The 13,249-nt window shown below is 46.9% G+C and overlaps 2 protein-coding genes across 2 annotated transcripts in view; one reads left to right on the forward strand and one right to left on the reverse strand.

The window, feature by feature from the left end:
• Window positions 1-440: 440 nt before the first annotated feature.
• On the reverse strand, window positions 441-1,424 carry LOC147709649 (uncharacterized). The gene has a single exon (XM_086926062.1). The coding sequence runs from the start codon at window positions 1,422-1,424 to the stop codon at window positions 441-443; it is 984 nt and encodes a 327-aa protein (XP_086782188.1).
• Window positions 1,425-11,022: 9,598 nt separating this feature from the next.
• The window catches only part of KRTCAP3 (keratinocyte associated protein 3), a 95,190-nt gene continuing 92,963 nt past the window's right edge, over window positions 11,023-13,249 (forward strand). Inside the window, exon 1 of the mRNA XM_086928170.1 lies at window positions 11,023-11,171. Within this exon, the coding sequence (XP_086784296.1) occupies window positions 11,150-11,171 (22 nt within the window). The 5' untranslated portion in view covers window positions 11,023-11,149. The remainder of the gene's footprint in view (window positions 11,172-13,249) is intronic.

Raw genomic sequence — 13,249 nt, forward strand, 5'->3', positions numbered from 1 at the left:
CCCCCTCCCACCCCATCCTCCCTCTGTCCTGACAACCCCACCCCAACCCCACTCCCCAACCGACCTGAACTCATCTTTTCCTCCAATAAACACCCTACTCCCTGCTCTGTAGGTTTCGAACTACCAACTGCCCCAATTAGCAGAGCGCCTATCGCCCAACCCTAACTCCGGAGTGAGGTAACTTCCCCCCCTCCCCCCCCCCCCCGAGGAAACTCTGTAAGGGAGAACGTGAGCCGGCCCCAACTCCGGCCGCCGTCCCGGTGCTGTCCCAAAACTGGAAGAACATGCAGCCTTGGAGCGCTTAGAGTCCAGCAATAGAGTCACAGAGTCATTTGGGCGGATTCGAATTCCCTCCCCCCCTGCATTAAGGAAAGGGTGTAAACATCACAATCACACAATACTTTACAGTTCAGCAGGGCATGGAGCCGCAGTCCAGGTCCTCAATGATCAGCTGTGTCTCGGATTGGGTCCCCCCGGGGGCTCGCCGACATGGAGCACCAAGACCTCTGACTCCAGGCCTCCCCCTCCGTAGCAGACCCAGGCAACTGGGCCTGATTTTCTCTCCAGTTGCCGTGTTCTTGCCGCTCCTGGTCCGTCGGCGCCACCGTATCGAGCCACTCCTGGACCGCCGCTGGTGATGTGAAGAAGTGGGATTTTCCCCCTTGGATTACCTTTAGTTTGGCAGGGAAGAACATCATGTATTTGATGCCCCGGTCCCGGAGCGCCGCCTTTACTCCTAGGAATGAGCGCCTTTCCTGCTGGACCTGCAGTGTGAAATCAGGAAAGAAGCGGATGGTGGCTCCTTCAAATAGCAGATCGCCCTGTTGCCTGGCCACCTGTAGGATGGGGTCGCGATCTCTGTAATTCAATATTTTCGCAATTATCGTCCTGGGTGGGGCCCCCGGTTTAGGTTTAGGGACCGGTGCCCGGTGGGCCCGTTCAATTGTGAAGATCTTGGACAGTCTTTTAGGCTTCAGGTGATTGAGGATAAGGCCCTCTAGGAACAGTTCCACACTTTTCCCCTCCGTTCCTTCCGGCACACCTACCACGCGGATGTTACTCCTTCGGGCCCTCCCTTCCTGATCCTCGAGCCGCAGGGCCATTTGTCGGTGCTGGTGAACAAGTTCATTGATCCGGCTTTCAAGTTTTTTCTCAGAGGTCTTCAGCTCTAGTATGTCCTTGGCGTTGGATTTGGAGTGTTCCGTGGTCTTGCCCAGGTCGGTGTAAAGCAGGTTCACTTCGATTGAGATCTTATCCATTTTAGACTCAAGGTTAGTGCCTAACGTCTGGATAGCGGCCATGATGGAAGTTAGGGAAGGCTCCGTCTGGCACCCGGCCGCTGCACCCATCTGTGCCTGACTCAGCGGCACCGCATATTTGTCCAATTTGTTTGTTTGGGTGGTAGATCCCCCTTTGGGTCGCATCGTGTAAAGGCAGCGCCCCTGCAGTCCGACCACTGAGTCAACCGCCGTCAGAGGAGCCCTCCGGGACGCAAGCACCCCCTCGTACGATCCGTGACTATTAGATCTTAGGGAGGGCTCAATTCCGCACCGCGGTCTGTACACCGCCTCCGATCCCCAGCCTGACAGCTGTGTTCAAGGGCGTCCACGCCCTGCCCCCAGGTGGCACTGCCCTTAGAAGTTATCGATATGTGCAGGCCTCTGCTGCCCCCGTGGGTGTCTCACCTTGGGTCTAGCTTTAGAACACTGAGCCCGGATGCCTGCGCCGCTTCCACCAGGGCCCCACACGTCTCCTGGCCCACAGCACCTCTTCTGGCTCCAAGTCACTGGGGTCAGTTGGCAGCCAATTCAGTTCGGGTTCACAGGGACCCCGCCTCCCTGTGGCACCACGACGGCCAGGCCACCAGCCTTCAGCGCTGCCAGTCCGCTTCAGCACCCACACTGCAGGGCTTCTTATGGGTGGTGCCGGGTCGTGGGCCCCCCGCAATGTCCCCAGCGCCCCCGCGGGTCCCGTCTGCCTCGCCGGTCGTTTCGCCGGCTTTGTGTCTCTATGTCCAGGTACGACCTGTAGGCTTGAATTAGTGCCTTCCGGGTCCCCACCAGTGCCCCCCGGGTGGCCCGCATGCCCCCCTCCGGACCGCACAGCACTGGGTCCGCCGGGCGCTCCGCGGCAACGCGGCCAGGGCTCCACCGCAGTCTCAGGCCCGCCGGATTTTCTGCCCTATTCCGGCTGAGCAGCAACGTCAGGCCCCAAGCCGGAACCTCGATTTCAGCGGCCCCTGGCCTCGGAGCTCCCAGCCACAGGTCCCGGGTCCGCCGCGGTAGAGAAACGGCCCGCGACTCAGCCGCCACAGATGTTTAGACTCCGATTCCTCCACACCGCAGTTGCTCCGTTGTGCAGGGAGCCAGGGCGCCGATTGGTGGGCGCCCCGGTCAGGATTTCAGGCCGGATTTACAGGGACAGCCGCGGTCCCGGCGGAGCTCGGGAATTTGGCGGCCATCTTCGCAGGCGCCTGGCCACGCCCCCTCAGTGTCCCCTTTTGGATCTGTGGCCCTGCCCAGGAAAGGTCTGAGCAGGTTGCTGTGCTGGTGGGTAAGGATGATGCTTCAGATGTTCATGGGTTCCTCTGGAGAATGTGATATCCAGACGATTCCTGATGGCAAACTTTGCGGACTCCCGACCATCTACTAAGGCTTGGCTGAGGATAGTCCGACCCTCTTGGGAAGCAACTGTGCACCCAAGCCCCAAAACACATGGTAATATAGGCCTACGAGTCATGCGGTGATCACTGACCACAAGGTGAGGCACAGGAAGAGAAAATATACTTCCCGAGAGTGTCCAGGCTCTTGGGTTCCCTGTCCTGTCGGGTAGAAGGGAGAGCATTTGGATTATCTTTGATGTTGAAGCCCACCCAACCAGGATGCTAGGAAAGGGGTGCTGGGGAAGGAAGAGTGGTTCTCCAGGGGCAGGGTGATGGCATCGGACAATCATGTGATACACAGGAGCTCCTGTGCAATGTTCAGCCCACAGGAGAATGTCAGCGAGGGCTTTGTTAAAGAGCAGCAGCGGTTCAGCAGAACCCGCTTGTGGGTGAAGCACCTCCATCAAAACATTGGTCTTGACCTCAACAGCAGGCAACAGAAGGTCAAGGATATCTGCCTCTCTGCACATCATGGCCTTGTTCCGATACAGGAGAGGAAAGTATACCAGAGTCCGGTGAGAAATCCAGGTCACTGGCAGCACCCAGTTCCTCATACTAGTTTTCTGCTGCTTCAGGGTCCTCTTCTAGCGGACCAAACCCTTTCTCTTCATCTCCCTCTTCAGGAAGTAATGGTTGATTTAGGGGCAGTAAGTCCAGCTGTAGGTAGGACCTAAATGGAAACTGAATCGATGTCTGACAGTACTGGGACAGCACGGGTTTGGAGTCAGGAATAATGGTTTAATCATCAAACAGAGCCATAGGGGTTGTGGATGGAGACGGAATGGAAGGATCCGGGAGGTAAGAAGGCAACAGTGATGACATTGCTCCTGCTCCAGGGGCAGATCCAGAGGCCCCGGTTGGGGTAAGGGTGAATCTGCTGGTGGTAACCTAGCAGGGGCACATCTCGGCTCCATGGGGCCAAAGGCGTGTCAAAGGGAGTCAATGGACCAAAGATGGTGTGTATGGCTTTATAAATTCTTTAAATTGGGATGGTGTTACTCTGGCTGCAGAGAACTTGGGATAGCACTGAGCAGGCCCAGACACCAGCTTCACAGGTGGAGTGTAGAAGCGGGATCTAGGAGCATGGTGTTGTGGTGGTGAATCTGAAGAAAAGTTTGACTTCATGTGCTTCCTAGACTTGTTCTTCCTAGGAAGAGGACTGTGAAGACGTTTGTACATGGGAATGGCTCGCAATTTCCCTCGGGACCAGGATTGTTGCAGAGCCCTCTTCTGCCGTGCCACCAGGAGCTTCAGCGTCTGCTTGCGTATCGCTTTCAGATTCATGGACTTGCATTCAGAGCAGGCTTTGGAGTCGTGGTTCGCCCCCAGGAACCAGAGGCAAACCATTATACCTATTGGAATAAAGGCGAACCAAGTGTGGGTCAGACACAGACGTCTGTCTGTGACATTCTGCATACGGTTTAAACCCTGTGTTGTTGTTGGGATACATATCCCTAGCATACTCGAGCAAACCTCAAAAAAGCTCTTGAGAAATAGTTGGAAAATGTGGTAAAAAAATGACTTAATTAGTTCTCAGGATCCGTGTTGTTGGCGCAAAAGGAAAGGAACTGATTTCATTGAACCAGGATGACACCTATATGGGCACTGTGATGTGACTTCTGACACAAACAACGCTGAGATAGCTGACAGAACCAAACGCTGGCGCGCAGAGGTACTGCTCAAGATTTTCCTGATCCAGTCTGATGCCTCAGGTATATTCTATGGTGAAGAATCTGCAGTTAGAAGTCTCAGAATCTTTCTATTTGGGAGACACTTTGAATGAAGCTATGATCATTTCTCCTTTCTAACTTATCCAGTCTAAGCTGCTATGACATGGTTTCAACCCTAACACGAACTGATGGATCTGTCTGTTTGATTTGTTGTTTATATCTTATTTTAAGATGACTTATCTGTATTCTTGTTTTTTGTTCTCATGTAAAGCACTATGATGCCTGTGGGCGAAGTTCATGCAAAGAGCTTCAGATGCAAATACACAAGTGCAGGTACATACTATCCCCGAGAACCAGTTTGCAACTGAGAAGTGCTGGTCCTGCCCCATCAATAGTATTACACCCCTGCAGAGAAGTGTAGGTCCTGTCCCTTTAAAATAAAAAAAACACTGGTGCTCAGAACCTGTGAGTACCAGCCCATTTAAAGCACTATTCACGCCATATAAAACTGTAAAAATAAAGGTAAATAAATTAAATCCATATTCTAGACGTATTGGAAGGAAGGTTATTTTAGAATGGCAAAAGCAAACATTTCAGATATCGTGCATGATTAATTTTCTTTAGAAATGGAAATGTTAACATGTAATTATTTATACCTTAAGTTATGACTCTGTTCTCGGTATTTGCCCTATAAACAGTGCCACTGGAATTATGCGGCAGGAAAGGGCCAAATGATGTGGCAAAAAAGGCAAATTATGTGGCGCAATGAAGCATATTTTCTGAGAGTATAACTTCATTATTTTGTTCTTTTTACACTTGTTAACACTGTCTCGGCATACATTACGCTTACCAGTTTAACACACAAACAGGGTTCCCATTGGCTGAAGGGGTCACCTGATTACTAGGGCTATTTAAGGCCAGGTTCAGTGCGTCTCAGCCTGGACATCGAGGTTAAGTGGCAGTGAGGACAAGGGCAATTGCCTGTTTGAGTTTGTCCAAGACTGGTCAGGACTAGTGCCAGGAATGCTGCCCAATTTTTTAATAGACCAGCACCCACCCTACCCCATCCAGAACCAGATTAACACACTCACAGCACATGTACTATACTCATTTACTACAAACAAATGCTACACACATTTCAGTGTCTCAGCACCCACTTAAAAACAACCCCAAAAACCTCATCTATACACCCTTCTATCCCAGCTCCCACACATTTGCACCATCATATACAAACAATACACAACTCTATTCTATAACACTAACCAATCCACTCATCAATAACACAACCCAATTCCACAACATGATTAACTGTATTCCATCCAGACACACACTCCCTACTCTAATTACTCCTAACTCCCTTTCTGGCACCATGAAACCTATACTTATCCTTCCATTTTTTCAGCCACCAACACCCTCCTCTTCTTTCTACCACAATAACACAACTGCACAACACTTACACTCCACTGCACCACACATATTACCTCTTCCAGCAATCAAATCTTACACACTCTTAACTCTAGTTCATCTCCTCTTACACACTGCATACACTCTACTAACAAACACATCACCACCCCTTTACCTTACAACTTCCACTCACAAACAATAAGCTACAAACAAATCCTTCTCAGAAAACAATTACACCAGCACCTCCTTTCACTGCTACTCAAAAAATAAACATAACACACACACCAGCACAATGAAATCTCTCACGCACAACACCTCATAATACTTTCCATCACAAACTACAAACATCCACCCACCTTCCAGACTACATAAATGATACACACCATGAACAAACTCAAATGCCAAGCTTTCTCTCTTCCCCCACACCTAACACATATACAGCAACACAGCAACTCTCTTTCAACTGCCTCTCATCCAACTGACAATTTAAAACCTTACTGCATGACCCACATGCTGCACCACCACCCCTAATTTATATACCTTCCGCCCTAAACAGAAGCAAACAAAATAAACAACATGCCACTACTCAAACCTATGCTTCCCCATGTCTACTGCGCAACATGGTCACACAACAAAAACAAAACAGCTCACCAATTCACTCTCAAACACTGTATCCACCACCTACACACACAGAACCAACAAAATGCCTTCTTAGCCTGCTGGACGAGGAACACGATAAAGAACAGCTACACTTGTGTCATCCTCATACAGCTAATACCAACGCTAAGGAAACGCCTGCTACAAGCCAACAAAATACAGATTGCTCTACTACAAAACAAAGTCACACTATCACCAAAGCACATTCTCTAAACTGTCTAGTAATAGATGCTTGATCGCTCTCTAAAAATAAACTTCACATCTACGATCTTTTCACTGACACAAAACCTGACATACTCTTCATAACTGAGTCATGGTTGGGAGATGATATGGCTCCAGTCCTGCATGAAGCCGTTCCTCTAGGCTATCAAACTATCACCCAAAATTGTATATCCAAAAGAGAAGGTGGCTAACTGTTGTGTCCATGCAACTATTACACATCTCTAAAGCTGACGACATCTCCAAGCAAGGTTTTGAGGTTCTTTTCACCAGATGTAATCCGACAACATCTTCCTCCTTTAACTTCCTGCTCCTTTACAGACCTCCACCTACCAATGAAACATTCCAAGACCCACTTCTAGACACGGTTTCAAGCCTGATAACACTACACTCCAACCTATGCATTCTGGGTGACTTCAACATTTGGTTTGACAACCCCAATATGCCCCATCCAAAAACAATCATTACTGGCCTAGACACACTGAACGTGCATCAGATCGTCTAAAAACCCACACCCATCGCTGGACACATACTAGATGTAATTGTTGCAAATACAGAACTAGTTACCTTTCAAACAATGACTCCAGTCACATGGTCAGACCACCATTTGCTTGCTTTCCAACATAAAACAACACAAAGCAACGCACCTAAATCCACCTACGTGCATCCACCTATCAACTGTGGAACAAACTCAATTTGGAACACTTAGAAAAACAACAAACCACCAGCACAGATCTAGACACAATATATTCTGTTCAAAAACTATATGAGTGGCTACAGGAAGCTTTGATATCCTAATACCACTAAAAACGACACAATAGAACAAAAGTAAACGAGCACCTTGGAGAAATACAGAGATAAAACAACAAATCAGACAGCTGCAACATGTCTGGCTCAAAACAAACACCAATCAAGACAAACTTCGCCTACAGAAATTTAACAGATTATACAAGTCAGCTATCAAAAAAGCTAAGAAATGGTACTATTCAGACAGAATTCAAAATGCTAAATGTGCAAATAAAGAATTCTATAAAATGCTCACGGAATTTCGTAAACCAAATTGCCTAGGAGAAACTCATCCCATTACTAAAAATTTCACAGACAAACTGGCAGATCATTACACAGCCAAAGCAGACATGTTGGACTCATATTTAAAACAAAGAAAAAGTGCCAACCCTTTTCCAAAACAACAATTCAAGAATACTCTAACCCAGCCTCTCTGTTACTTCCGACAAATTTCACACAATGAAGTTATGGATCTGGTCAAATCAAGCAGGCTTGACGGCAGACCTTCTGACTCATGTCCACCACAAATCTTCAAGACAATTCTTCTAACAACCTCTGCTGCCACACCAGTAAGAAGAATCATCAACAACTACTTAACTACCGGAATATTTCAAGAAGAACATAAAAAGTCATACATGAGCCCATTACTAAAGAAAACAAACCTGAACCCGCAAAACCCCGACGACTACAGATCGATTAAAAGTGGACCTTTCATGGGCAAACTGATAGAAAGAACACATTCGTCCAGATGTCACAATTTATTGAAGATAATGCCATACTTTCAGACTTCCAAATGGGATTCCGTCCAGTAACAGGATTGTTGCACTACTTCTCTTGTACCTCTCGGCTGCCTCCGACACGGTTGACCATAATACTCTGATACAAAGCTGGCATAGAGGGACTGCTCTAGACTGGCTCACATCCTACTGTCACAACAGAACTAAAGTCATCCATACTCCTCCTTTCTCCTCCAAACCGTACTTCACAATAGCAGGGCTCCCTCAAAGCTCTATCGTCTCACCCATGCTGCTCAACATCTACATGAAGTCATTACCGACACTGATCAATCAATATCACCTCAGGTGCTATAACTATGTAGATGACATGCAAATACTCCTTCAGCTGGAATGCCCCAAAGACATTGTAAACTCACCAATTTTCAGTTGCCTCAGAGCCGTAGATCAATGGATGATGTGGAGCCATCTCACATTGAATGCTCCTAAGATGTAAATACGTGTGGTGATTGGAAAAATTATGACACACTCGCCGCCAGGCCTGATGATCTCGGAGCACCGCCTAAAGTATCGAAGTAAGAAAGAAACCTCGGAATGACCATGGACTCCAAGCTATCAATGAATGCCCAAGTGGACAAACTAGCAAGATCAAGCTTTGTTACTATAAAACTCTGTGACAAATCTTCCCCTATCTGAGATTTCCTTGACTACTATCTCTCTTGTTCTGTCCAAACTCAATTACCTTGAATGACTATGAAAAGACTACAACGGATTCAGAACTCGGCTGCCAGACTACGCTTACATATAAAGCTGCAAGCCCACATCTCCCCTGCCTTGAAAGCCCTGCATTGTTACTGAATACCCGAAGATCCACGTTCAAACTGCTTTGTATCACCCACAAAGTGATACATGGAACAGGACTGCTCTTCACCAGGATTAAAATCACCAAATACATTCAACAAAGGAACCTCCATTCTAGAGTAGCACCTCACCTCAAAATCCCAACGCACAAGGGAAAAAAAAGGGTACACATCCTTCTCTGTTCAAACAGCCAACCTATGGAACTCCTTACCCTCCCAACGTAAGATCTACAGATAACCACCTTATCTTCAGAAAAGTACTCAAGAATTGGCTCTTCCTCATAACTATCATTCACAAACATAAATATACAGCATTTCCCTCTGTAAATAAGCATTTATTTGGACTATACCTATGTACCTACAAATGTGTATTGCTTTTATAATTGTGAATCATAATTTGTTTTTAAGAATATAGATATTCGTTAGTTCTGTTAACAAATGTACATATTACTTATAGTTATATTATTCTATGTTTTTAACATATATATATAAGTGACCGCATAAATAAGTAAACTTTTATCATAGATATTTATCTACAATTGCTTCACTATTGAATTCTAAACAATAAAAACAAATAAATTACTTAAAAGTACATCAACACTTGAAAGCCGCAGCTAATTAAATGCATCTTTAATCTACATTGCTTCTAATTCAGCATATCCAATGCACTACCATATTTCTCACCCTATACCACTCTTAATATATCCTCTACCTCAACTCTCTAACTCATCTCAAACCTCATACCACCACTATGATCCCCAAAATAACCCTGTGTAGACTCTTCCCTCTTCTACCCCTCCTTGCTTCATCTCATAGCTCTATTACTATTCAGATCTCCCAAACAAGCCTTTCTAAACCCACCTTCCATCTATTTATCCCAACCCCCTCCTACTGCTATGAACTCCAATAACAAAAACAATTCTAGAACCTTCCCTTTTCTATCCCTCCACTATTCATTTTCAATCCAAATAACAGACTAACATGTCCACCACTCATATTAATTTCATATTTCCTAATACTAGCTCCAAACCACCCCCCTTTACTCATCCCAATAACCCCTCCTACGACTATAAACTCAGAAATAAAAAAAAACCTTTCTAGACTCTTCCCTCTTTTAGCCCTCCACTATTCCTTTTTAATCCAAATAACAAACTAACATGTCCACCCCCAAATTAATTGTATATTTCCATATACTAATTCCCAGTAATCCTGTTTGGGTTCCCGAGTAGAGTACTTACCGAAAAGTGCTTCAACACTCCATCAGGTGTAGCAAGCACTATAGAAATGCCAACCTTTTCCATCTTCTATCCCTCCACAAATCCTCCTCAATCCAAATAATAGACTAGCATATCCACCGCTCAAAATACTGTCATATTTCACTATACTAATTCACCACTAATCCTTTATGGGTTCCGGAGTATCATGCTACTCGCCGAAAAGCACTTTGACGCCTCATCAGGGGTAGTAAGTGCTAAATAAATGCAATTGCAATACAATACAATAAGCAACAGAAATAAGACCAGTTAAACTTTGTAAATGGCCTTCCACTAGGCTGGAACACTTGTTGCTATGTTTTTACTAGCTTTGTTTTGAACGGTTGGACCTAGAAACAAACTTTTTTTTGTTAAAATTAGCAGATTATGCATCAGATAAAGGAATATGTAGCAAAGGGGGCAGATCCATAATTAGGTGAAAAACGTCGCAGCCGCACTATCACATAATTTCAAGGTCCCACCTACAAACCATGAATTGAATGTCCCTCATTTCAATTGCCAGCAACATCACCAGCAAATCCGCCACTGCAACAGCAGGTGCAATTGACATTCAAAGCAGGTACCCAGGTTAGGATCAGAATGGTAAAGGCGCTGCCAGCATGTTGTGAAGTTAAGCGAGTGGGTGGGATGAAGAAGCAGAGGGCCCCTCTATCTCCCTCATGAACAAGGGTCATATTGCCTGACCCCAGCATGGACGCCTCCGGACAACCATTGGTCAAGCGCAGTCTCAAAGGAGAAAGGCTGCGACCGCCTCGCAGTGACGTTATTGTGGAGGCGGTGCTACGGTTGCAGGTAGCTGGTGACGTCACTGGAGGCGGGGCCACGCGCAGGTGATGCGCGCGGAGGTTACCGTCTGTAGAGTGTAGACCGAAGTGTTTTCAACATGGCGGCGGCGTGCGGGTTCGGTGAGTGAAACCGGTAGCCCTCGGTGGGAGTGGGGGCGAGCCATGCCAGCGGCCGGGGGGACTGGGGGAGCCTGTGGTCCGCGTCTGGACAGTACTAGACGGAGCTGTGAGGCAAACCCGAGGATCTGTGCGACTGCTTGGTGGTCGCATCTATTGAATGCCTCATTAACATAATATAGTCCCAGAATTCCCGGTGCTAAACAATCTCTAACTTTTAGTGGTCAATGGTTCGCTGGGTAGGCATTTAAAAAGAGCCTCTTGCTGTAAATTGCGCTGATGGGGAGGTGGAAAGTTAGATTAAAATTATTTGCAGGTATTATTTCATAAATTTTCAATTGCAACTCTTATGACAACTTTATTCTCTGAAATTTTAATTAGTGCATACGTTTTTCAACATAATTGATTTTGAGGGTGATCAGTTTCATGCTATGGGGCTGACCCTGCAGTTGTACTTAAGTGTGAATGGTGACAACTCCAGATGAAGAAGTCTGACCCAGTGCCGCATTGTGTAGATTTGTAGAGCACACTATCACCCAGGAGGGTATCTTGGGGTTGAACAGGTGTGAGTCTTGCCACACATAGGGCCTAGTGAGACTACTCAAAAAGCCAGGTCATCAATCAATCAATCATAGGATTTGTAAAGCGCACTACATACCCGTGAGGGTCTCAAGGCACTGGTTGGGAAACTCTGCTACTGTTCGAAGAGCCAGGTCTTGAGGAGTCTCCTGAAGGTTAGGGGTTCTTTGGTCTGCCGTAGACTGAAGGGTATGGTGTTCCACGTCTTAGCGGCGAGGTGGGAGAATGATCTGCTGCCGATGGTAACTCTTCGGATGCGGGGGAGGGTGGCGAGGGCGCGGTCTGCGGAGCTGGCGGGCGGGGGTGTAGAGGCTGAGTCGGCTGTTGAGGTACGCAGGGCCGGTATCGTGGAGTGCCTTGTGTGCTTGGGGGAGGAGCTTTAAGGTTATCCTCTTGTTGATAGGGAGTCAGTGGAGGTCTCCCAGGTGGGGTGTGATGGGGCTGCGGCGGGGGATGTCGAGGATCAGGCATGCAGAGGCGTTCTGGATGTGTTGGAGCTGTTTCAGGAGTTTGGCCGGGGCTTCTGTGTAGAGTGTGTTGCCGTAGTCCAGTCTACTGCTGAAGAGGTTCTGGGTGACCATCCTTCTAGTTCCGGTGGGGGATCCACTTGAAGATCCTGCGAAGCATGCAGAGGGTGTTGAAGCAGGAGGAGGAGATGGCGTTGACCTGCTTCATCATGGAGAGTGTGGAGTCGAGGATGACCCCCAAGGTTTTGTGTATGGTCGGTGGGTGTAGGGGGTGCTTCTTGCAGGATTTATTAAAAGTGAGGAAGAGTCTCTTATGTGTAGAGCAGAGGTTCCAAAACTTTTTTAACCCGTTGCTCCCTTGACCTAATTGGCAATTGGCTGTGGCTCCCCACCATTTTTTTACCGGTGGGTCGGGGGAATGTAAGCAAAACCTCGGGAATACTTCCTGTTGGCTTCCTTAAATTAATTGGGATGCAATTAAGGTATTGGGGATAAAAAGGATAGCAGCTGCTAGCTAGCTATTCACAAACTACCAGCAGACCATTAGTCATTCTCAGAGGTGTTGTAATCGCATCCAGTAGTACCCGAAGAGCGTCGCATTGCAAATTTTGGAACATTGGGCAGATGATTTTTCACCTTTTCTTTAAATTAAAGGTGACTAGTAGCATATTGGCAAGACCTGGGGTGCACATCTACAGCACTTTATTAATTTCAAAAGTAAACACACATTTTTTTTTTATAGATGCACATTAGGGAGGGTGAGATACTGGATGTACTCAAATACTGCAGTGGTTCACGTATTTGTTGGGTTGACTTGACATGGTGGCCCACCCAGAGCTCACTTTCCCACCTCATGCCATTAGCATTTCACCTTTTATTATGGAGTTTGTGCCTGGAATGTAGGAGGGATCATTTTAATTCTCCACAGCACACAGATTAATAATATGTACTTCATATATGCATTTTGTCGTCCAAGCAATCCTTTTTAGGTTTCGGCTGCAAAAAAGCTGCGCAAGCAGCTTTTGCGCAGGAGAA

The sequence above is a fragment of the Lissotriton vulgaris genome, chromosome 6 (assembly GCF_964263255.1).
Source record: "Lissotriton vulgaris chromosome 6, aLisVul1.2, whole genome shotgun sequence".
Taxonomy (NCBI): Eukaryota; Metazoa; Chordata; class Amphibia; order Caudata; family Salamandridae; genus Lissotriton; species Lissotriton vulgaris.

Bases quoted from the DNA above. Each gene is read 5' to 3' on its own strand.
- LOC147709649 (XM_086926062.1), bottom strand. From the start codon at position 1,424: ATGCGACCCAAAGGGGGATCTACCACCCAAACAAACAAATTGGACAAA.